Consider the following 25,000-nt stretch of genomic DNA (forward strand, 5'->3'; position numbering starts at 1 on the left):
CGTGGACGGGAGAGGTCCCAACAGGCCCGCAGAGGGAGCGTCGCTGCTTTCGGTGCAGACAGGTGAGTTTCACTTTCCAGTTTCTCAAGGAGGCTGTACTGCGATTGAACGAATGCATACATGCTACACCACGTCTGCTAGGCAGATACCAGACCAGCAGCTTCGTCAGGCTGTGTGTGCAAGCACGTGTATTTATCTACGAATCAGAGTGGATTTCTTTTTACAGAATTTTGCCAGAGGTCGACACTTTTGTTGCGGTGGATTCTTTTTCACTGCGCCAAGTGCCTGCTGCACATGGGACCTCGGTTTATCGTCTCATCCGAAAGACTAGACGCCCAGTTTGATTTTCCAATCAAACCTGGGAGAAAGGGTGAGAGCGGGATTCGAGCAAAGATCCTCAGGAACACTGTATTGGCAGATAAGCGTCTGAACAATTGGGAAAGGTTTATGTCAGACAAAAACAACAACAACATAATAACCCCCCCCTAGCCCCCTCCCCCCCCAAAAAAAAGAAAGAAAAAAAAAACAAACACATGGGAAGCATATTTTAAAAAGATAAATCGAAACGCGGGGAATAAAGTGGCACAAACAAGACATGGGCTGCAATCAGGTGGAATGATCACGCCTGTACATAAATGAAATATTACACATAAACTGCTTATTACCAGCAAGAGTGGAGCCGTTTGACAAAAGAAGACACAAATTACATTAACATTAACCGAGGCAATGTTTGTAGGAATGTGAAAGGCCGTGGATGTAGATCGAGGATGAGCAGAGGTCTTTAGTGTTCGTGGGTGTATAAAGTTCCGTGGCAATTATTTGTTTGTTTATTTTTGTATGCCAATGCAAGTTGTTGCTTTTTCCTTATTTCTGTCCACTGGTGTGAATCAAAGGAATTTAACCCATTCACTGCTTCTGTCAGAATGACATGCTCGTCGGTGAATGGCTGTCACCCCTCTCTGTAAGGGCGTAGGCGCGAAAATAGATTCACCTCCACCTGACACCAAGAAGAAACAATTTTACATATATATCGAAATGCATTCCCATATGAATACTTTTGGAAACTGTTGAACAACTGTGGACAAAAAATGTGACTTGTCTTTTAATGTAAAGTTTACAGAGAGAATATTGTTCTGTTCGGAGTAACAGAGAATCTTGTTCTGCTCTACTTCGATTACACAGTAATATAAAAACTGACGTGACCTTTGATCATAATTATTACGTCTGACAAAAATGTACATCTCCAAAAGTTAACAGAATAACAAAAGTTAAAAGAATAAAACTATATTTTTTTTCAAAATCTTTATATATATATATATATATATATATATATATATATATATTCCAGTCCAGGTACAACTATATATATATATATATCCCAGTCCAGGTACAACTATATATATATATATACATATATATATATAGATATAGATATATAGATATATATAGATATATATAATGGTACAAGATAGTCATGAAATAAAAGAGTGAAATGCTAAAATTTATGTTACCTCGTAATCATGAAGCATTTGACTTATTACAAATACACGTTTGAAAACGGAAAATGGGAAAACTTTATTCTTTTGAAATGAGTAACATAACACCAGTACAATTGACGAAGTTCATCAAATTATGTATAGTATTTTGTTTGAATGTTTATTGTGTACATGCTTAAAGTTGGCATTGAACAAACAGAATGTCAGATGTGCACTCGTATGTCTGTGTGTGTGGTGAAGGGTTGGTGTGGAGGATGGAGGGCGGGGTGTTAGACTTAAAATTTATGTGTCATTTTTGTAAATCAGTTTTGTTCTTGTAAATCGGACATTTCTAGTAGTAGTAGGATATGGACAAAGCGAGCTTTGAAGCTTTAAAACAGTCTCTTTGTTTCACAGCATATTTTCGTAGATATTTTGGTCAAGGTTCGACGCTTCATTTACAGTTTTATTTATTCGTCAAACTCTCTAAAAGTAATGAGAATTGTCCAGTTGACTCTTGAATGAGTTTAGTAGATGGTGCTCGTTTTAGATGAGGCGGCAGTACTTTATGTGTATCTGGGTTTTTTGTGTGTGTTTTTGTTTGTTTTTTTTTCGTTGTTGTTGTTGTGTGTTTTTTTATGTTCGTATTTTGAAGTAAAAATCAGTCTTAAAAGCAAACGTACAATGTCAGTGTACTGTTGTGGTGGTCAGAGAGGAAGAGGAGAGACGCCCGGCTCAGCCCAGAAGCTACCAAGGCAGTAGCTACGGGTCCCACACACTGGGGGGACGAGGACAGAGCTACACCCACCAATACACCGACGACGACTTGGAGGAGGACGACGACAACAACGACGACGACGACGCCAGAAGGGATCCCACAGCTCATGCCCGCGTAGGAGAGCGAAATCCGGGTGCCTCCTCGTATGTACCCGGCTCAGCGTCCAGACGATCGGGGTCAGGGTATGAATACCCAGCTTCTGGAAGGGATAGATCGTACAGGTAGCTTGGTTTTTATTCCTTTCATGATTTTTGTTGTTGTTGTATTCCCCCCGTTTCGTTGTTATATTTCTCTGATTCTGGGTGCATGTTGAAAGAAAGTTGGTATGCTACTGAGCTGGTGTTGATGATGATGATAATAAAGAATAATAAAGATAGGAAGAAGACGATGAAAAGAAGAAGAATGCACACTGACGTTCAAACCTTTTAGGCGGGGAACTTGTTTCGTATACAATATAAAAAAAAATGTATGAATACATAAACATGCAAGCTTCAGGTACACCATACACCAAAAAGGGTGTGCACACACAAACATGCAAACAACAATCACACACGCGCGCGCGCGCAGGCACGCAAGTTAGAGAAGAGGTATGTTTTGAGAGATTTTTCAGTCTGAACTGGGGAATCCACGTTCGAACTTGAGTCGTCACACAAAAATGATGAACTGAACCTTCGTTAATCCTATTCTCTCTCTCTCTCTCTCTCTCTCTCTCTCTCTCTCTCTCTCTCTCTCCAGCAGCAACAGTAGAGCCAGAAGCAGCAACTTTTACCGGAGAGCCCCTTACACCAATCGACGACCCTCCTCACCCTCATCCCGCCGAAATCAGTACCCTTCCGTCATCCCTCGCCAACAACAAACACCTCGCATCATCCCTCGCCAGCAGCAGACACCTGAGAGATACCCCTCTTCCTCTTCCTACTCCTCCTCCTCTTCCGTGTACAGCAGTAACAACAACAATAACCAGATCGATCAGTCCCGCGGGTTTCTGACCTCCGCCAGCTCTGCAAACCGAGGTGGTTTAGTGGACAGGACCTATTCGCGGAGTCTGCAAGAGCCGGTGGTGGAGAACCGACTGCAGGTGTGTGTGTGTGTGTGTTTCGGGAGGTGCGCATTTGCGTGTGTGTGTGTTTGGGGAGGTGCTCATTTGTGTGTGTCTCTGTGTATGAGATAAGAAATAATCACCATAAAAATGATAGTGTTGATGTCTGTACAGTTCAGAGTCCCATGGTGTTCAGTGGTATTCGAGGATATTTTAAAGATTCAATTGGAAGTGTTTCCTTTTCTTATTGTATATTTCAGGCAGTTTTGTCTTTTGTAAGTTCTCTTTGTGTTGTCCTTTCGTTGAACATGCTGATAAACAAACAGCGTAATGTAGAACCGTTCATACATTTGGTTTAGTCTGACTGAGAGGCGCGTGACTTTGGATTTCTGTGTCAGTGTTCATCGGTGATCAAGGTTTGATGTCCCGTTTCAGCATGAGGTTGTGTCCTTGGGAAAGACAATTTACTCCGATTTCCCTCACTTCAACCAGGTGTGAATAGGTACCCTCTGGAAGGTTAACTCGGCTGAAGGAGAAAATTGGGCTCCGTCTTCGTATGCCGAGCCGTAGACAGTGACAATGAATTCGCTGCCTTGACGGCTGTATTAGATTTTAGCGCCTTAAACTTTTAATTTTTACTTTATTAGTTGTTCTGCCCCCAAAGAAGACGGCGCCACCGCCGAATCATGGTTTGAGTGTGCGTGCTAGCTTGGGGCTTTAAACCTGTACTTTAATAGTTGTAAAACATGCACAAAATCAAACAACGGAGCGTTGTGGAACCGAGCAACCATCGATGAATTCAGTACAATGATGTGACTGCAGGTGTTTGAGCGACCCCTGAACAGGAGGCCAGCCCTGAGCATCGGGACTGGGGCCGGGGGCAACGAGTACGAGTGGACCATCTCGGGGCTGAGCGAGTGCTCCATGACCTGCGGTGGGGGTGAGTAGAGAGGGTGCGGGGGTGGGAGGTGAGGCGGCGGAGAGGGTGAAGTCTTGGTACAGTTAGACTCGGACTCATTTTAGTTGTGATAAATCCTCCTCATCAAAAGAGATTATGGACACACTATTTTAGAGAGGGTGAGGTATTGGTACGGTCAGACTCAGACTCATTTTAGTTGTAATAAATCGTCATCATCAAAAGAGATTATGGACACACTATTTCAGAGAGGGTGAGGTATTGGTACGGTCAGACTCAGACTCATTTTAGTTGTAATAAATCGTCATCATCAAAAGAGATTATGGACTCACTCTTTTAGAGAGGGTGAGGTATTGGTACGGTCAGACTCGGGCTCATTTTAGTTGTAATAAATCGTCATGATCAAAAGAGATTATGAACACATTATTTCAGAGAGGGTGAGGTATTGGTACGGTCAGACTCAGGCTCATTTTAGTTGTAATAAATCGTCATCATCAAAAGAGATTATGGACACACTCTTTTAGAGAGGGTGAGGTATTGGTACGGTCAGATTCAGGCTCATTTTAGTTGTAATAAATCGTCATCATCAAAAGAAATTATGGACTCACTCTTTTAGAGAGGGTGAGGTATTGGTACGGTCAGACTCAGGCTCATTTTAGTTGTGATAAATCGTCATCATCAAAAGAGATTATGGACAGACTGTTTTAGAGAGGGTGAAGTCTGGGCACAGTCAGACTCAGACTCATTTTAGATGTAATAAATCATCCTCAAAAGAGATCATGGACAGACACGTTTCTAGAGGGTGAGGTCTGGTTACAGTCAGACTCAGGCTCATTTTAGTTGTAATAAATACACATCAAAAGATACGGACAGTTTTAGAGAGGGTGAGGTCTTGGTACGGTCAGACTCAGACTTACTTTAGATGTGATAAATGCCCATCAAAAGAGATTTTAAGAGATTAAAACATTCGTCTATATTCTTTTGACTTGCCAGTCTGGGCTCTCTCTCTCTCTCTCTCTCTCTCTCTCTCTCTCTCTCTCTCTCTCTCTCTCTCTCTCTCTCTCTCTCTCTCTGTGTTGGAGAGGGGGGAGGAAGCATATGAGTGTTTCTACCAAGCGAGCGTGTGATGCTTTCGAGCCTTCGCACTTGTGTACATATATGGTTGTGTGTGTGTGTGTGAATGTGGAAGTCGAGGGGATTTGGATTTTAGGGCTGATATTCAACTTAACAAATCTCTCTCTCTCTCTCTCTCTCTCTCTCTCTCTCTCTCTCTCTCTCTCTCTCTCTCTCTCTCTCTCTCTCTCCGTGTTTGACCCCCCCAGCCCCCTCCCGAAAGAAACACGCAAAAAAAGGAGGGGGGTGGGGGGGCGTGGGGAGGGAGGGGGAAGAAAAAAGATTAAGCTCGCTCTTTGTGCGCGTCTGTTAATATAAAGGTGTATGCGCGCAAGGAGTACTGAGTAGGCCTCTGTGTGTGTGTGTGTGTGTGTGTCTTGTATGTCTGTGTGTGTGTGTGTGCGTGTCTCGTATGTGTGTGTATTGTGTGTCATGTGTGTGTGTGCGTGATGTGCGTGTGTGTCTGTGTGCGTTGCGCACTCGGCACACGCCCACACTGACTGAATCAGTCCTGCCTTCCTGCCTGAGTTATTATTAACAATTTGCACAATGTAAACTATGCGCCTGTTTGCACGCACCTGATAGTGGCGCCATACCTCCCCTATACCCGACACCTCACCCTTCCACTTAACAAATACCTGTTGTCCGAATGGGCATGCTTTTTTCTTTTCTTTTTCTTTTTTCTTAAACAGTCGGTGGGCAATTTCAAACACAGACACAAAAGAAGAGAAAAAAATGTTTGGGTTGTGCATTCGCACAGAGATAGGTGGGCAGAAATAGAAGTCGTTATCGGTGAAACAAATTAAGGCATTTGTTGTGGGGGTGGGTTGGTTTTTATTTTTGTTTTCTCTTATTTTCTTTCTTTATTTTCTTTTATTTTTTTTATTTCGTTATTAATCGTTTACGAACAACAGTCCGAAACCGGTGGGTAATGGAACAGGAAGTGTGGGTGGATTGAATCGGGAGACGTGGGGTGTGGGTGGGTGGGGGTTGGGCTTGGGCGGTGGGGGGTGTTAAATGATGCATACATCCGGAGTTTATTTTTGTGCGTCTCTGTCTAGTACGTGTGTGAGTCTGTCCATATGCCTCCTTCCTCATCAGCCTGCTTGTCTTTCAGTCTCAGATTTGATATCCCATTGTTCCCCCATCTGTCATCCACCCCACCCCCTATCTTCCTCTTTCTCTCTCTCTCTCTCTCTCTCTCTCTCTCTCTCTCTCTCTCTCTCTCTGTGCCACACACATACATTCTCTTCTGCTTTCTCTCTCTCTCAAGCTAGTTCTCCCTCCCCCCAACCCCGACTCTCTCTCTCCCTCTCTCTTCCTCTTCATCCACGGTCTCTATCCCTTTTCTCCCTCTGTCCCCCCTCTCTCTCTTTCCTTCTGCCTTCCTCTCATTCTTGCTCTCTCACCCCTCCCTCTCTCTCTCTCTCTCTCCCTCGCTCTTTTCCCCTTCTTCTTTCTTTGTCTTTTCTCCCTCCGTCCTCTCTCCCTCCCCCTACTCCCCCCATATCTCTCTCCCCTTCCTATCCCCCTCGCCCCTCTCTCTCTAACGCTAACTGTCCGTGCCACAGTGCTTATCAGAGACGACAAGAAGCCAGGAGGCTGTGGCGGGACATTAATTAAAACAACAGTGGTTTCCACAGGGCGGCAGTGGGTCTCGTTATGTATGAGCAGCTCTCGATTTGATGCTAGTCACGGGTCTGGCATCTGAAATGCGCTGTGAATTTAGCACAATCTGCAAATCAAAGAAGCGAGTGTGCACGGATTCGAGTTCCATAAACGGAACGGGATTCTTACTCCACCTACACTGGATGATGATGATGATATGACATGGATACTTACATAGCGCCTATCCTCGGTCGGAGCGCTCATCATTCGTTTCCTGTGTCATTCAATCAGAATTCAGGCACGCACACATACACACTCAGACAGACATGTAACACATGATCTTGAGTGCCTGGAGGGTCTTGGTACTAGTCATTCGAATACGACGATAAACCGAGGTCCCGTGTGCCGCACTTACTTTGGGCATGTAAAAGAACCCAAGGCAACAACAAAGGGGTTGCCACTAGAAAAGAAATATGTAGAAAAGTTTAGTCTTTTGTGAACGACTGTGACTCTCACACCAGGAGGCACGATTGCGGTGGCTCTCTGTGCTGCAGCCTTGTGGGCTGTTAAAATTTTAGCCTTTGAGGACCATCCCCAACGCCAACTGTCCTAAAGGCCGCCGCGCTTGGCCGAAAGAGTGGGAATGGGATGTAACTTGGGCAAGACACTCTCCGCTATAGTTTAGTCGGGACAGGAGGTGCGTCCTCTACTGTTCTGATGGTCATCGTCGGACATGACAGACGGGCGCAATAGCCGAGTGGTTAAAGCGTTGGACTGTCAATCTGAGGGTCCCGGGTTCGAATCACGGTGACGGCGCCTGGTGGGTAAAGAGTGGAGATTTTTACGATCTCCCAGGTCAACATATGTGCAGACCTGCTAGTGCCTGAACCCCCTTCGTGTGTATACGCAAGCAGAAGATCGAATACGCACGTTAAAGATCCTGTAATCCATGTCAGCGTTCGGTGGGTTATGGAAACAAGAACATATCCAGCATGCACACCCCCGAAAACGGAGTATGGCTGCCTACATGGCGGGGTAAAAACGGTCATACACGTAGAAGCCCACTCGTGTGCATACGAGTGAACGCAGAAGAAGTCGGACATGACAGACCAAGATAAATAATTACGTAGTTGTTTTGTCTTTTATCACTCTGTTACAAAGTTACGCATGCGTGAGAAAGTTGGGTGCAGAAGTGCTTTAATTTGTTTCCGTGAAACATTTAGCGCTATATAAATACATTTTAGTAGTAGTAGTTGTTGTTGTGGTAGTAGTAATATGGTGATAGTCTGGTGTGTGCTACTATGACCACCAGAACAGCAGAGGAGGCAACTGTTGTCCGATCTCGGCTAGAATTTGACGAAAACGGGGAGTGTCTTGCCCACGTTAATACCCACTCTCTCGGTCAAGAAGGTTGTTTAGGACACTCGGCGTTGGGAGGGTCAACAAAGGCCTAAAAGCCCCCATGAATGCAGCACTAAGTGCCCTTCCAATCTTGCCTCCAAGTTTGAGAATCTTCTTCTTCTTCTTCTTCTTCTTCTTCTTCTTCTTCTTCTTCTTCTTCTTCTTCTTTCTCTTCCTCCTCCTCCTCGTTCTTTGTCTTCCTCCTCCTCCTCCTCCTTTTCCATCTTCTGGTTTTAAACTTTGAAGCAATGATAAGTTTTTATTGTACCTTTTTTTTCCCCCATTGACCTGAAGTGGATGCTAACGTTGCGACAGCCTTGAGATGGTCTTAGTGGTCGACGAGGCTCTGAGCACCATGACTTCTTCTTCTTCTTCTTCCCCTTCCTCCTTCGACTTCGTCTCCCTCCTCCTCCTACTCATTCTACTTCTTCTTCTTTCTCCTCCTCCTCCTTCTGCTTCTCCTCCTCTTCTTCTTCTCCTCCTCCTCCCTCCACCACCACCAACACCTTCCTCTTCTTGTTATCATTTTATGCTATTGTTATCATTTTATGTTATTATTATTAACAACAACAACAACAACAACAAGACGATGATGGTGATGCAGGCACGCAAGAGACGGAGGTGGTGTGCGTGCTGACCAGCTCGGCCACCCAGGTGGCGGTGACCCCGGAGAACTGTCACAACGCCCTCAAGCCGCGCGTGCAGCGCGTGGCCTGCAACAACATGCCCTGCCCCCCGGGGTCAGTCAGTCTGTGCCTGTCCGTCTGTCTGTCTCCATGGGGACCCTGTTGATTGTGTGTGCGTGTGCGTATGTGTGTGTGTGTGCCTCTGTGTGTCTGTGCTAAGGAGGAAGAGCGCATCATAAACGCCCATTATTATGATTACACACTGTCACTGGTCCCGAAACTTGGTTTGGTCTTGGGGGCACTGCGCTGCTAAGCGCATCACCAACGCTCTTTATTTCTGGCGGCCGTGGGATAGGGAAAGCTCCTCTCTGTCCATTCAGTGATGATGTCTGCCAAGTTCTTACGCTCTCTGCCTTTGTCTCCTTTTCCCCCAGCACTGTTGCCTGAAGGATGGTCTTGGAGAGCCCGTCGGATCTTATCACGTGGTCATACCATCTTATCCCCCCCCCCCACGCCCCCGCCCCCTCATCCCCCTCCCTTTTTTTCGGTGTGGTCAGGTCTTCATACCGATCGACACGCTGTCTAATGGGTTCGGTTTCTTTTCTCTTTTTTTTTTTTTTTTTTTTTTCTTTTTATTCTTACTTTCTTCTTGTAGCGTGTTTTGGGCAAGTCAAATCTGGTGGAACCCATCCCTTTCCAGAAAGGATTTTCTTGTTCGGGTTTTCTCTCTCCACATGCGGCAGGTAGTACTGGGTCACATGGTTACCAGCAGCAGAAAACCTCTGAGCTGACTCGGTTCAATTATTATTAATTTTATATGATGGCGATGATGAATGATGATGATGATTACTATTAGTATTATTATCATCGTTATTATTGTTGTTGATACTGCTGTTGCTGTTATTGGTACTGTTGCTGCTGCTATTGCTGTTGTTGTTGCTGCTGCTGCTGTTGTTGCTGCTGCTATTGCTGTTGTTGTTGTTGTTGCTGCTGCTACTGCTGCTGTTGTTGTTGTTGCTGCTGCTGTTGTTGTTGCTGTTGCTACTGCTGTTGTTGTTGCTGCTGCTACTGCTGCTGTTGTTGTTGCTGTTGCTACTGCTGTTGTTGTTGCTGCTGCTACTGCTGCTGTTGTTGTTGTTGCTGTTGCTACTACTGCTGTTGTTGTTGCTGCTACTACTGTTGTTGTTGTTGTTGCTGCTGTTGTTGCTGCTGTTGTTGCCTGAAGGATGGTCTTGGAGAGCCCGTCGGATCTTATCACGTGGTCATACCATCTTATTCCCCCCCCCCACGCCCCTCCCCCTCATCCCCCTCCCTTTTTTTCGGTGTGGTCAGGTCTTCATACCGATCGACACGCTGTCTTATGGGTTCGGTTTCTTTTCTCGGACCACTCCCCCGCCACCCATCTGTCCGGCAAAGGGAGGAATGTTAATGACAGCAGCAGCAGCAGCAACAACAGCAGCAACAACAACAACAACAGTAGTAGCAGCAACAACAACAGCAGTAGTAGCAACAGCAACAACAACAGCAGCAGTAGCAGCAGCAACAACAACAGCAGTAGCAACAGCAACAACAACAGCAGCAGTAGCAGCAGCAACAACAACAGCAGTAGCAACAGCAACAACAGCAGCAGCAGCAACAACAACAACAGCAGCAGTAGCAGCAGCAACAACTTTCTTCTTGTAGCGTGTTTTGGGCAAGTCAAATCTGGTGGAACCCATCCCTTTCCAGAAAGGATTTTCTTGTTCGGGTTTTCTCTCTCCACATGCGGCAGGTAGTACTGGGTCACATGGTTACCAGCAGCAGAAAACCTCTGAGCTGACTCGGTTCAATTATTATTAATTTTATATGATGGCGATGATGAATGATGATGATGATTACTATTAGTATTATTATCATCGTTATTATTGTTGTTGATACTGCTGTTGCTGTTATTGGTACTGTTACTGCTGCTATTGCTGTTGTTGTTGTTGTTGCTGCTGCTACTGCTGCTGTTGTTGTTGTTGCTGCTGCTGCTGTTGTTGCTGTTGCTACTGCTGTTGTTGTTGCTGCTGCTACTGCTGCTGTTGTTGTTGCTGTTGCTACTGCTGTTGTTGTTGCTGCTGCTACTGCTGCTGTTGTTGTTGTTGCTGTTGCTACTACTGCTGTTGTTGTTGCTGCTACTACTGTTGTTGTTGTTGCTGCTGTTGTTGCTGCTGCTGCTGCTGTCATTAACATTCCTCCCTTTGCCGGACAGATGGGTGGCGGGGGAGTGGTCCGAGTGCAGCGCCACGTGCGGGGGCGGCACCCAGGCTCGACGTGCCGAGTGCCGACAGCGCTTCTCCGCTGCCCTGGACCTCAGCGTGTCCGCCTCGCACTGCCCGGCCGACGCCAAGCCCGCCGTGTCCCAGCAGTGCAGCAACCAGCCCTGCTCCCAGTGGAGGGTCGGGGACTGGGCGCAGGTGCGTCGTCGAAATCTTGTGTTGCACATTTTCATGAATCGTTTTTGTTTTGTTTTTTTATTTCTTATTTTTATATTTGCCGCCCCATTATCCGTACCGTTTCAGTGGCATTACTCTCACGCCGCTCATTCCCCCATACACAGCCACACCCGGGTTCATCTGTCGCAGTCCCAGTGCCGGCAGTCCACAGGGAACCATCGATGTTAGGTCTCCATGAGGCCACACATCAGAATAGACCCTGCAATGCTGCTGAGTCACTTCGGGGGTGTTCGGTAGTGCCTGCTCTGATGTAATGTACTTAGGACACCACCTACTAAGCCCCCTAATAACGTCAATAATGGCTTTGTCGCGGAGTCAGACTGTGTGAGCGTCTCTCCCAGAGTGGAGACCACCACCATGTCCCTCAAACGGTAGTTATTTTTGTTCTCCTTCTCCTCCTCCATCTTCTTCTTCTTCTTCTAGATTCTTCATCTTCTTCTTTTTCATTCGTAAACTGCGACCCCCATGTTTGTTCGTATGCACGAGTGGGCTTTTGTGTGCATGAATCATCATCATCGTCTTTTTCTTCTTCTTCTTCTTGCATCGTTGGCTGCGACCCCACGCACATTCGTATGCACGAGTGAGCTTTTACACAGTGTATGACTGTTTTTGCCCCCGTCATGTAGGCAGTCGCACTTCCTTTTCATGTTTGTGTTCTAACAGTGATTGTGCTTTTTGAGTTGAATGTTGTGTGTACTCGAGCCCAAAGGCAAATTTCTGTGCATTTTCAGACAATACGTTGTATGTCATCCTACCTTACACCTTATCTTATCATATCTTTGCATTGGCTCCCCCATCCAGTCCCGGATTTCGAACAAACTCTTCAATCAGCTTCTCACCTCTCACCTCTGTTGTATATATATACATATATATATATATATATATATATATATATATATATATATATATATATATATATGTGTGTGTGTGTGTGTGTGTGTAAATAGATTTATGTAGATAGATTTATTTTATCATTTAGTCATTTATAATAATGAATGAGGCTTTTTGTGCAGTGTAATGGGCTTTGAGCTCTGTTTGCTAAAAGACATTGAAGAAGTTATTATTATTATTATTATTATTATTATCATTACTATTATTGTACTCTCCTGCCGCGCCCGCTCCTCTGCCTCGCATGAACCACTTTGACTCAAGACTAATCGCTCCCAGGTCGTTATTTCCGATCATTACGACGTGCAAATCCAGGAGTCTTTTTCTTATTCTTTTTCCTCTTATCACTGTGAAGAAGAATCACTGGGACGTCGCACAAAAAAGCTGTTTACCAGATAACTCCAAGTCTGTCGATTCTGTATCAAAGCTTGGACCTCTGCAAAAAGTTTCCCCGCCCATTGTGCAGTATTGTTACTGGCAGTTAATCGCTGACTTTTCCTCCCCTGCTCCCCCTTTTCTTCAGCATAAGTACAGGTGTTTTGATGACAGTGTGGTGAGCGGACATGAGAGCAAAGAGAAGAATATCTGTCGCCGGCTTTTTCGCTCTTGTCACTTTCTGTAGACTGTAGTTGCTGCTTTGAGTTTATCATCCTTTTGGCTGACACCCTTGAGGTCAAGTTGTTCTGGGGCTTGGGGGGCTTGGTTCGGTTAAGGTTACGTCGTCCGATGGAGCTGGCAGAGGGTTGGATGGGGTGGGAGTGGGGGGTTGGGTCGGGGTCCTGTTTTAGATTGTTAACACATATAACATTTTATAGCCCGAGAAACAAAAGACATCATTGTGTGACTCGAAAGAAGCGGAACATTGTATTAGCTTTTCTCATTATTTCTTTTTAAACGTTAATGATGTCGATCTTTTTCCCTTCTTTTTCCCGTTTTTCAACACGTAAGTCTTCTTTCGCTCTGCAGTTTTAAGTTCTTAAGCATATCTCTCATTTGTCATCCAAGTGAATTAGAATAAAGAAAACGTGAACAGCAAATGGACCGTACGCACTGGTTTTTGTTGTTGTTGTTGTTTTGTGGCGAGCGGGTCTTGAAACTGAACAAGGATTGTTTCAGAGCATGAAGAAGAGAGAACAATGTTGAGGTGGGCAGGGGAAGAGGGGGTTTGGGGGGAGGTGATTTATGATTTAGCAACAGCGCAGCTTCTCTGTGTGTGTCTGTGTCTGTGTGTGTCAGTGGTGGTGGTGGTGGTGGTGTGTGTGTGTGTGTGTGTGTGTGTGGTTCAGCAGGAAGGAAAGGAATTCTGTTTAATGTCTCGTCACACATACCTGTAGATTGTGGACATCTGGTTGCAGTTTTAAGTTTCGTATCTGAATGTTGTAGGCGTGTGTGTGTGTTTGTGCATCTGCATGTCTTATATATAAAGGAGGAGAGTGGTGTGTGGAGGTGTGTGTGTGTGTGTGTGTGTGTGCACGTGTGTGTGTGTGTGTGTGTGTGTAAGCGCTTGTGTGTCGTGTGTTGTATGCGCGTAGGCCTACGTGTGTATACAAGTGTGTGCGTTCGTGTGTGTGTGTGTGTGTATGTGCGCGCGTGCGTGTGTGTGTGTGTGTGTGTGTGCGCATGTGTCCTTGTGCGTGCTTGTATGCTTAAACACCTTTAAATTAAAACAGAAACCGACTGACATTTGGGGTGGGGGGTGCTGTGCAGTGCTCCGCACCGTGTGGCGGCGGGGAGAGGCGGCGCACGGTGCAGTGTGTGGACGGGCAAGGCGTGCAGATCCCCGCTGCATACTGTTCCCCGGACGAAAGACCTGCCGACACACAGCCCTGTAACACACAGTCGTGCGACTCCCAGTGGTGGCACACCCACTGGTCCGATGAGGTGAGGGGTGGAGGGGGGAATAGGGGGTTGAAAGGGTGTGCGTGTTGGGGGGGGGGAGAGGGCATTTATTTCTGCATGAACAGATATTCCGCGCACACACACACACACACACGTGCGCGCGCGCACGCTCTCTCTCACACACACACAGGCACAGTAGACATTCAGGAGATGAAACTGGCACGTGATTCGCGTTTATTTCTGTATGAGTAGAGAGTCAACACACACACACACACACACACACACACACACACACACACACACACACATCCTCTCTCGACCCTTGCACACACACACACCTCACCACCCTTCCTCGCCCACCCTCTCCCTAATCCCCACTCCCCCCACACCCACACACACACATACACACACACACACACACACACACACACACACACACACACACAGAGTAAGAGAAGAGACAGACAGAAGAACAACTCAGCATCTGACTCATTTTTGTTTTTGAATGAAGAGGATCTCATCACATATCCCCTCCCCCCAACCGCCACCCCCTCCACTACCCCCACCCCCCCCCCCCCCCCCACACACACACCCTTAGAGTATGAACTCAATCCCGTGGTAACGTTAATTTCTAGAAGTATGAAGTTATGAAGAGAAACTCAGAAACAAGCACACACACACACACACACACACACACACACACACACACACACACAGGAATTCATTTTTATTCTTCAGATGATGAACTCAAGCACACGGATTAAGGTATATTTCTAGAAGTATGAAGAGAGATTCAGAAGATGAATTAGCACATGATTTGTGGTTATATCTGGATTAAAAGGAACTCGGGACACACACACACACACACACACACACACACACACACACACACACACACACACACACACACACACACACACACACACACACACACACACACACAGGGACTGAATCACGTTTAATTCTGTATCGATTCATAGTAAGAGAAAGACAGACAGAAGACAGCTCAGCACGTTATTCTTTTTTTCTTTTTTTTTTTCTTTAATGAAGAGAATCTCAGGACACACACACACACACACACACACACACACAGTGGTGGGAGGGGGGGGATTCATATTGTCCACCCTGTCGTTCAGACGAGATCGAACTTGGTTTCAATACAAGGGACGTAACTTTTCGTTTACCGTTTATTCAAAACACCAAAGGAAGTTTTTGGTCTTCCCTGGCATGTCTTTTCCAGATATGTGACCGACATTTAGGTGTGTGTTGTGTGTGTGTGTTATTCAATATATACACAAAAGAATTTTTTTTTTAAAACGTGTTTAGTCAACACTTATTTAAAACCAAAATATATTGCGATACCAATTCATATGTACACATGCTGCAGGATGAGAAACGAAAACATTAATTTACGAATATATGTAGCATAATGAAAGGGTTATATTGAACGACCAAGCAAGTGTCAGCCAGATAAAAAAAAAGATAATAATCATGATCATAATAACAACAAAAGCAAGAAAATCCGCAAAACCGACTGATAAATGCCAAGTGGTAATGCACCCAAATACGAAGCAAGTTCTAGTCCAGTGCGTACCAGGGCCAGTGCATGGATATCGCTGCCCATATTATGATTTTTTTCATAGTTTCCGTCTTCTCGATGTGGAGAGCAACAACAGTAACTGTTTTTTCTAAGTTAGAAACGGCAGTCGCGATTGTATTGCAGGAGAATGATAGAGAATTACAACAAAAGAAAAAAAAATCAGCGTGACCCAAGTGACTGAGTGGCTGCCAAATCAATAGGTCATTTCAGAAGTGTACACGTCAGTGACCGATGACTGACACGAAATCTAAACCCAGGTACAGTACAATACAGAACAATACAAACGAACGAAATAATACAATACAATAAATACAGTACAGAGCAGTGCAGTTCCTGCCCCATTGCTTGCCGTGTTCAGTATAATATAATGGGGCGGGGCGTCGCATCATACAAAAACAATACAACAATACACTACAATAAAATGATAGAATGCAATACAACACAATAAAATACAATACAATACAACACAATACAATACAATACCGGCTCCTTTGTTTGAAGTGTTCAGCAGACTGAGCAGGGTTTCACGTCTTACAAATATTTGTATTTCTTTTTCTTTTTTTATCACAACAGATTTCTCTGTGTGAAATTCGGGCTGCTCGTCGCTTCATTACAGCGCCACCCTTTTTTTTTTCTTTTTCTTTTTTTTCCTGCGTGCAGTTTTATTTGTTTTTCCTATCGAAGTGGACTTTTTCCATAGAATTTTGCAAGGAACAACCCTTTTGTTGCCGTGGGTTCTTTTACGTGCGCTAAGTGCATGCTGCTCACGGGACCTCGGTTTATCGTCTCATCCGATTGACTACTGAGCGTCCAGACCACCACTCAAGGTCTAGTGGAGGGGGACGCGTGACCTCTAGGCCATCACTCCACGAATACAATACAATACACTGATGCAATAGAATACAATGCAATGCAATACCTGCTCCTTTACTTGAAGTGTTCGGCGGACTGTGGGCGGGGCGTGACGTCTCGCTACGTGCTGTGCGCGGACAGCTCTGGGCGGGCCGTGTCGGAGAGCTCGTGCGTCAGTCACCAGAGGCCCCAGCACTCCCAGCCCTGTGAGAGCACCGCGGGGTGTGGCACTGTCTGGTTCACCGGGCCCTGGAGTCAGGTCAGACTGCATGCGGTGCTTTGTTGGCTTGTTTATGTATTCATTCGTTTATTTGATTATTCATTTATTCGTTTGTTTATTTATTTATTTATTCATTCATTCATTTAGTTATTCATTTATCCATTCATTCATTTACCTATTTAGTTAGTTCTTTTTTTTAGGTGTTAGTTTTTAAGTTTTAATTATCCTTTCACTCCTATTGGAGTATGGAGGATTGCTGCAAAATAATCTTTTCATGCCCAGAACAAACATTTCCAAATACACAGCAATGTCACATAAAAGTTGAGAAAACACAAATGTCTTTTAACTCCAAAAATGTAGCCAGGCAACATTTGCAAATCTAGTCATCTTACTTACAGCTGAAATGACTTTTTTGCCTCCTTTGAGCATATTGCAAAAATTAAAAACCGATTTTGGAGACAAATATTTTTTAGGAACATATTTACTTATTCATATAGTTAGTTACATATTTACTTATTCATTTATTTATTTGTTGTTAGTTTATTAGCTTTTTCAACATCAGTATAAAGTTTAGAACTTGAACATCGATAAAAGCTTCTATACTCGAGGATGGTTCAATTTCCTTTTCTTTCGGTTTTTTTGTTGTTTTTTTTTGTGTTTTTTTTTATGTAAGCACTATTGTGATGGCGCCTGCATCTGTCAGATACTGCTATAGTATACAGACCTGAGCTTGGCACATGGAAACTCGGGGTGCATGGGGTAGGGGAAGAATGATGATCGAACATTTTTTTGTATGAGCTTCAGTGGTTCTGAATCTGGTGCACTTTATCTTAAAACGTAAAGTTTCATCGTTTTTTTTGTTTGTTTGTTTATTTGTTGGGTTTTGTTGTTGTTGTTGTTTTTTTGTTGTTGTTTTTGTTTTTGGGAGGGGGGATTAATCTATGTAGGTAGTAGTCCTGGTATGGTTTGAGCTTAGATAATGTTTATGTTCACACACACACACACACACACACACAAGATATTCGTTTGGATATTGTGCTGCAGCTTTTTGATTCACTTGTTTTACCTATATTATCATATGGATCCGATATTTGGTTCCCATGGGCTGAAACAAAAACTACCAATTCATTCAATACAGGAATGACAGATTTCTTTAGAAATTGTATTTCTTCGAAACATTCACATGAACAAATGCATATAAAATTTTGCAAACTGCTTCTAGGGGTACATTCTAAAGCAATGAATCTGCCAACTCTAGCCGAACTGGGCAGATTTCCAGTTGGAATTCATATTGCTTGCAGAGTTCTTGACCACTGGACTCATATTCTGGATGCACATAATGATAGCCATATCAAAAAGGTCTATATGTCGATGATGAACCAACCAGACACAATTGAAAATCCATGGATACAATTTGTAAAGAATATTCTTCACAATGTAGGATTAGGTCATGTTTGGAACAATCAGTCGACATTTAGTAACAGTAGGCTTAAATTTACATTACGCCAACAACTAAGAAATAGATATGTACAATTCTGGAAACAGACAAAAACTGAATACAGTAGATTAGATTTCTACAACAAAATTAAAAGAAACGATTATCAAATTGAGAATTATCTAACTGATAAAATCGATCCTGCTCACAAACAAGCTCTTTGTCAACTCAGAATAAGCGCACATTATTTAAACATCGAACGAGGAAGATATGCAAACATTCCCAGAGAAGAGAGGTTATGTGCTATATGTGAAGTTGTTGAAGATGAATTGCATTTCTTAGATTCGTGTATCTTATTTCATAATTTGCGAAGCCATCTAATCACTACTATACAGCAGTATGATCATCAATCAAATGTGATCTCTAGAAACATACAAAACAATATACTAAAACCAAGTGATTTATTCACCTGCGATGACTGTCAAAAAACACTTGCCAACTATGTATTTCAGTGCATGCGTATTAGATGACCGTTTATTTCTTTGTTCCCTTTGTTCTTTGTTGTGTCTATTAATCCTTCGGGATTTTATGACAATAAATGAAGTCAAGTCAAGTGAAGTCAAGTCAAGTCACACACATATATATATATATATATATATATATATATATATATACACACATTCTTTTCTTTCTTCTTTTCTTTTTTTTTTTTCTTTTTTTTTTTTTTTTTTTTTTTTGAACGAAAGAAACCAGTAGAGAAAAAAAGTCAGTCAGAAACAGCTTAAGCTTTATCAGATTTCTTTCTGTTTCCTTGAGCCATCATATAAAACGAAGATTTGGTGTCAGTGCTTTCAATTGATGATTATTTTATTTTGCTTGTTAATTGTTCGAAAAGTGCTGGAAAAATCGAAACTCGCTCGACAAAGGTACCTCATTCAACGGGAAACAAGCACTTAAGAGCGGTGAAACAAGAGTGAGTTGTGTACCTTGAACCGATTGGTTGCCCCCCATCAGAGAAAGCAACGTTGTCAACTTTGCAAACTTCCAATAAAGCCGGGTCGCTCAAAAGTGTTTTAATGCATTCAAACAGCGGACACCATACACAGACAATGGAGCTGACACATATGATGAAGAATTGTAACTGTTACCGTATTTGTAGTTGTATTTATCTTTTTATCACAACAGATTTCTCTGTGTGAAATTCGGTCTGCTCTCCCATGGAGAGCGCGTCGCTACACTACAACGCCACCCATTTTTTTGTATTTTACCTGCGTGCAGTTTCATTTGTTTTTCCTATCGAAGTGGACTTTTCTACAGAATTTTGCCAGGAACAACCCTTTTGTTGCCGTGGGTTCTTTTAAGTGCGCTAAGTGCATGCTGCACACGGGACCTCGGTTTATCGTCTCATCCGAATGACTAGCGTCCAGACCACCACTCAAGCTCTAGTGGGCGGGGAGAAAATATCGGCGGCTGAGCCGTGATTCGAACCAGCGCGCTCAGATTCTGCCGCGTCCTAGGCGGACGCGTTACCTCTAGGCCATCACTCCCTGAATTCACTGCGGACGCCCATGGGACACATCTTGTAACAGAAAAAAAAATATAGCCTTGTGGGTAGCCCAATATTTAGTATTTTGCTCTTGGAAACCCTTGGAATTTCGTTTGAAACCCACCTAACGTTGCTGAAGAGCCTTAATTGGGCATTTTTGCCTTAGCGAAGAGAGCTTGCCCAATGAGTACGTCACTTAGCCATCTTGAAACGTAGACATTATTAGATATATAGTATGTTACTATGAACATGCAAAGAAGAGCATAATGTGCACCTTAATGTAATATGTTAATGAAAGGCATATTGTTAACATTATGTTTATGTTTAATTATACTTTTAGTTTATTCCGAATCTCTGTGATTATTCCACGTGTATTTCTACTGTATCTGTGTTTGTGTATGATTTTCAATTTATGTTCGTACCTTGTTATGTAATATTCCACGCCCCCCACCCCCCACCCCCACCCCCACAGTATTCCTTGTGACCCCGGTACACTTGGTAATAAAAACATATTCTATTCTAACTGGGATTGTCGTAGTTTACTTCAGGATTAACATTTTAGCATTTTGTCATACATATTGAATAACTCTGATTCACGTGCATTGTTTAAGTGTTTTACACTACCAGTTGATTTCTCTTATTAGAGGTATTAAAGTATTCTGTATTTCATTCTGAGTGTGCATGTGGGCGTATGCATATGTGCGTGTATGTGTTTGTTTGTGTGTGTGTACGTGTGCGTGTGTGTGTGCAGTGCTCGGACAGCTGTGGGCCCGGGTTCCGCAGTCGGCAGGTGATCTGCGTGAGGAGGGAGGGGGAGAAGGTGAAGGCGGTGGGGGAGGACCAGTGCCCCCAGAGCGGCAAGCCCCCCTCCCAGGAGGAGTGTCTCAACAGTGTGTGCGACAGTCAGTTCTACATGACTGCCTGGACTCAGGTGAGGTCCCTGCGCGCATGCACACTGTCCTGTTCTTCCTGCCATCCCTTAGACTTAGCTCTTGTCATTGTTTTATTACTAGTAGCAGTAGTGTTGTTTTTGTTGTTGTTACGATATTATCATTATGAATATTATTATTTTTGTTCTCGTTACATTATTATTATTATTATTATCATTATTATTATTATTAGTTTTATTGTTATCGTTGTTGTTGTTGTTACATCATCATCATCATTATTATTATTTGTATTTTGTATTTGTATTTCTTTTTATCACAACAGATTTCTCTGTGTGAAATTCGGACTGCTCTCCCCAGGGAGAGCGCGTCGCTATACCACAGCGCCACCCTTTTTTTGTTTGTTTTGTTTTGTGTTGTTTTGTTTTTTGTTTGTTTTTTTGTGTGGGTGTATTTTTTTTTCCTGCGTGCAGTTTTATTTGTTAAGTGGATTTTTCTACAGAATTTTGCCAGGAACAACCCTTTTGTTGCCGTGGGTTCTTTTACATGCTAAGTGCATGCTACACACGGGACCTCAGTTTATCGTCTCATCCGAATGACTAGCGTCCAGACCACCATTCAAGGTCTAGTGGATGGAGAGAAAATATCGGCGGCTGAGCCGTGATTTGAACCAGCGCACTAAGATTCTCTCGCTTCCTAGGCTGGTGCGTTACCTCTAGACCATCACTCCATTTAGTATTATTATTATAATTACTATTATTATTATTATTAATACAGGGTTCACAAGAAGTTACGGACCACTTCATAATTATGATGATGATAATAATAATCAGAATAAACCATAATGATTTTGCTGAAGATGATGATGATGATGATAATAGTAATAATTATTTAGACATGGATCACAAGAAGTTACAGACCACGTCATACAACTACGAGTGAGTAAGGTATTCAGCAGGCAGGTTTATAATTTTAAAGACAGCGTTGCTTTCCCAGTGCTCGGTGACATGTGGGCGGGGCGTGAGGAGCCGGGAGGTGCGCTGTCTGAACGTGAAGACCCGCCAGCCGTCCTCCTCCTGTGACCGGGCCCACGCCCCGCACCGCCAGGAGGACTGCCTCCTGTCGCCCTGCCCCGTGTCCCGCTCACACAAAGACACGCTGGTACAAGGTGGGTGATGGTTTTGGTATTGATTGATTGATGTGCATACTTATAAATATCGCCTATCCTCGGTCTGAGACCAGGCTCTAAGCGCTTTACAAACACGTGGTCGTTTGCGCGACAGGGCTGCCCCTTTCTGTGTAGAGCCGACTGACGGTTGCCACTGGACGCTCATCATTCGTTTCCTGTGTCATTCAGTCAGATTTCTGGCACGCACACATACATACTCAGACAGACATGTAACATGTATGACAGGTTTTTTTGTTTGTTTTTTTCGGTTTTTGGGTTTGTTTGTTTTTTTTTTGTTTTTTATTCCCCGCCATGATGATGATGATGATAATGATGAGTCTTCAGTTTAACGTCTTTCCACTTAAAGTGATATCAGACGAGATGATGTTGCTAAGAATATTTATACAGTGCCTGTCCTAGGTCGAAGAGCAAGCTCTCAGCGCTTTACAAACACGTGGTCGTTTGCGCGACAGGGCTGCCCTTTCCTGGGTAGAGCTGACTGACGGCTGCCACTGGACGCTCATCATTCGTTTCCTGTGTCATTCAGTCAGATTTCAGGCACGCACACATACACACTCAGACATGTAACATTTTACGTGTATGACAGTTTATATTGGTGTTTTTTGTGGGGTGTTGTTGTTGTTGTTTTACCCCGCCATGATGATGATGTTGATGTAGTCTTTCAGTTTATCGTCTTTCCACTTTAGCACTGGTACAAGGTGGGTGATGTTTTTGTTATGATGATGTAGTCTTCAGTTTAACGTCTTTCCACTTTAAGTGATATCAGACGAGATGATGTTGATATGGATACTTGTACAGTGTCTGTCCTAGGTCGAAGGCCAAGCTCTCAGCGCATTACAAACACGTGGTTGTTTGCGCACCAGGCTGCCCCTTACTGGGTAGAGCCGACTGACGGCTGCCGCTGGGCGCTCACCATTCGTTTCCTTTGTCATTCAGTTAGGAATTTTACATATAATATGTGTTTCCATTTTTGATAACACACAGACAGTTTGCATACATAGATACATAAGTCTCAGTTTGCATACATAGATACATAAGTCTCAGTTTCACTTTCAAAAAGGTGTCAAAGCCTGCGGACTGATCTATGTACGTTACACAACATTTGCTAAAAATTAATAATTAAAAAAATTCGAAGAAAAACTAAAGAGAAGATACCTGATCTTTGCATGAACCTAACGCGCTGATCAGACTTTGAGACAGAGACACATAAGCTGTTCCTCTATGGAGAGCTCTGCCATGGCAAATGAAAGCGGGGAAGGTCCACAAAAAATAAAAAAAAAAAAAAATCGTTGTGTAAAAGCCAAAACTGCACTTGCCTGAATTCCTGAATCCCCCCCCCCCCGCTCCCCGACCCCCCACAAAAAAGAAAAAAAAATTACTGAAGCTCGTACAGGTTCGGACCGGCTTGCATGCCTTGACAAAGCGTGTGCACGGCAGCTTCGAGATGAGCAGTCACAGCAGCATCGCCGAGGCCCGTGAGAAGAGGAAGGCAGCAGCAACAGCAGTGCCCAAGGAGCCCGGACAGTGTCCCCCTGAATTCACTGCGGACGCCCATGTAGATCCAAACTGGGACTCCATAGCCACGTACAGTCCACACCAAACGAAGCTCAGAGGCAAATAGACGTTCGTCATTGTCGGACACTTACAAGAGAAAGAAAAGATAAGAAAAAAAAGGAGGGGGGAGGGGAGCAAAGTAGATGAAACATGAACAACGCGAACATGATAAAATGCATTACATAGTATTCTAAGGAGACCTGTTATGAGTTAATAAATAAACCATTTGAATAAGTCATCAAAAAGAAAAGAAAGCATCCATTATATATCCACCCTGTTTCCTTATTGACCCCTGCTGTCTATGTGACTGACCTCCCCTTATCAGGCGGTCAGCAGTCCCAGGTAACCTCTGGGCAGGAGGAGGGGCAGGGGGATAACGGCCGCCACAGCCATGACGGAGACAGAGACTATGCTGCAGAGGGAGAGAGCCACCAGCTGCTGGATTCCATGTTCCATAACATCGGTGACTGGCCTGCACACAATCACACAAGTCTGCACCAACCTGTACACTGCTGCACTTTTCGACTGACTCCCCAAACTCATTGTACAAAAGCTGAGTTGATTGCTGCCGCCTCTTGTTGACACCGGCAGCCCTTCTCAGCAGTATACACACTTATACACAGTGTTCTGTATTGTTAACATTCACTGAGTCTTCGCAAAGTAATATAAAAATAAAATCAAAATAAAAACAAATCGGGGACGGCGCATTATTAACATTTTCGCAACCCGATGTTTTCAGCACACAGCACGTGTCTCTTTATTTGCACTCGACCGTAAGAAGTGTCATGAAGGTCCTTCATCACAGCTTGTATGTGTATCCATCATTTCCTCAGACTTATTTAGACAAGAAGTGTAACTTTTTTTCCTTTTTGGGGGGGTTGGGGAGGGAGTGGGGGGAGGGGGTTATCTCTCTGTCTCTGTCTGTCTGTCTGTCTCTGTCTCTCTTTCTCCCTCTCTCTCGTTTGGTTTGTTCATCGAAACGTCAACGCTTTTGCACAAGGTATGCTTGCTTATAACTCTCACCTTTGCCAATAAAGCGACGCAGGATTCTTGTGTTTTCTGCTTCTTCTGTACGCTTCAAACAGGGCACTGCTCAGCACGCACGGCGTAAAAATAAAGAATATATTGGTTTGCAGATATGGATCATTTAATTAAATCCACGATTCTAAGACACTTAGTCTGTTTGCCAAATTCTCCGGCAATGAATTCAAGCTAATTGACTTGAAGCCCTCTTTAAGCTGTGAATAAACTATTAAAATGTTGTGACAAAGTAATTCTTGAACAGCTGTTAAAGAAAGATTGTGTGACTCATTCCAGTGTACACCTTTCTAAGACCATCATTTGTTGTTGTTGGTTTTTTTTTTGGGTTTTTTTTGTTTTTGTTTGTTTTTGTTTTGTTTTTTTATCAAAAAGATTTTCACTTCTCCGCTTGTTAAATCACACGCGTGCATTGTTCGATACGTTTACTGTTTTGGACTCCTTTGAACCACATTATTCTCGACGCTCGACACACGTGCACTTTATTAACCTGCTTTGAATATACATCCACAGGTCTAT

General features: G+C 43.7%; 1 protein-coding gene across 7 annotated transcripts in view; it reads left to right on the forward strand.

Moving 5' to 3' along the window:
• LOC143296987 (uncharacterized) overlaps nucleotides 1–25,000 on the forward strand; it is a 69,677-nt gene that overhangs the window by 39,078 nt on the left and 5,599 nt on the right. For 5 of the 7 annotated variants that reach the window (XM_076609086.1, XM_076609083.1, XM_076609085.1 and 2 more), the window contains 11 exons: nucleotides 1–62; nucleotides 2,187–2,474; nucleotides 2,989–3,331; nucleotides 4,115–4,232; nucleotides 8,935–9,070; nucleotides 11,190–11,394; nucleotides 14,029–14,202; nucleotides 16,698–16,871; nucleotides 20,565–20,744; nucleotides 21,697–21,868; nucleotides 23,769–23,906. The exon at nucleotides 1–62 is cut by the window's left edge and continues 53 nt beyond it. In XM_076609086.1, the coding sequence (XP_076465201.1) occupies nucleotides 1–62; nucleotides 2,187–2,474; nucleotides 2,989–3,331; nucleotides 4,115–4,232; nucleotides 8,935–9,070; nucleotides 11,190–11,394; nucleotides 14,029–14,202; nucleotides 16,698–16,871; nucleotides 20,565–20,744; nucleotides 21,697–21,868; nucleotides 23,769–23,906 (1,990 nt within the window). The remainder of the gene's footprint in view (nucleotides 63–2,186; nucleotides 2,475–2,988; nucleotides 3,332–4,114; nucleotides 4,233–8,934; nucleotides 9,071–11,189; nucleotides 11,395–14,028; nucleotides 14,203–16,697; nucleotides 16,872–20,564; nucleotides 20,745–21,696; nucleotides 21,869–23,768; nucleotides 23,907–25,000) is intronic. The other 2 variants (XM_076609088.1, XM_076609089.1) reach the window with 2 other exon arrangements.

The sequence above is a fragment of the Babylonia areolata genome, chromosome 22, assembly GCF_041734735.1.
Source record: "Babylonia areolata isolate BAREFJ2019XMU chromosome 22, ASM4173473v1, whole genome shotgun sequence".
Classification (NCBI taxonomy): domain Eukaryota; kingdom Metazoa; phylum Mollusca; class Gastropoda; order Neogastropoda; family Buccinidae; genus Babylonia; species Babylonia areolata.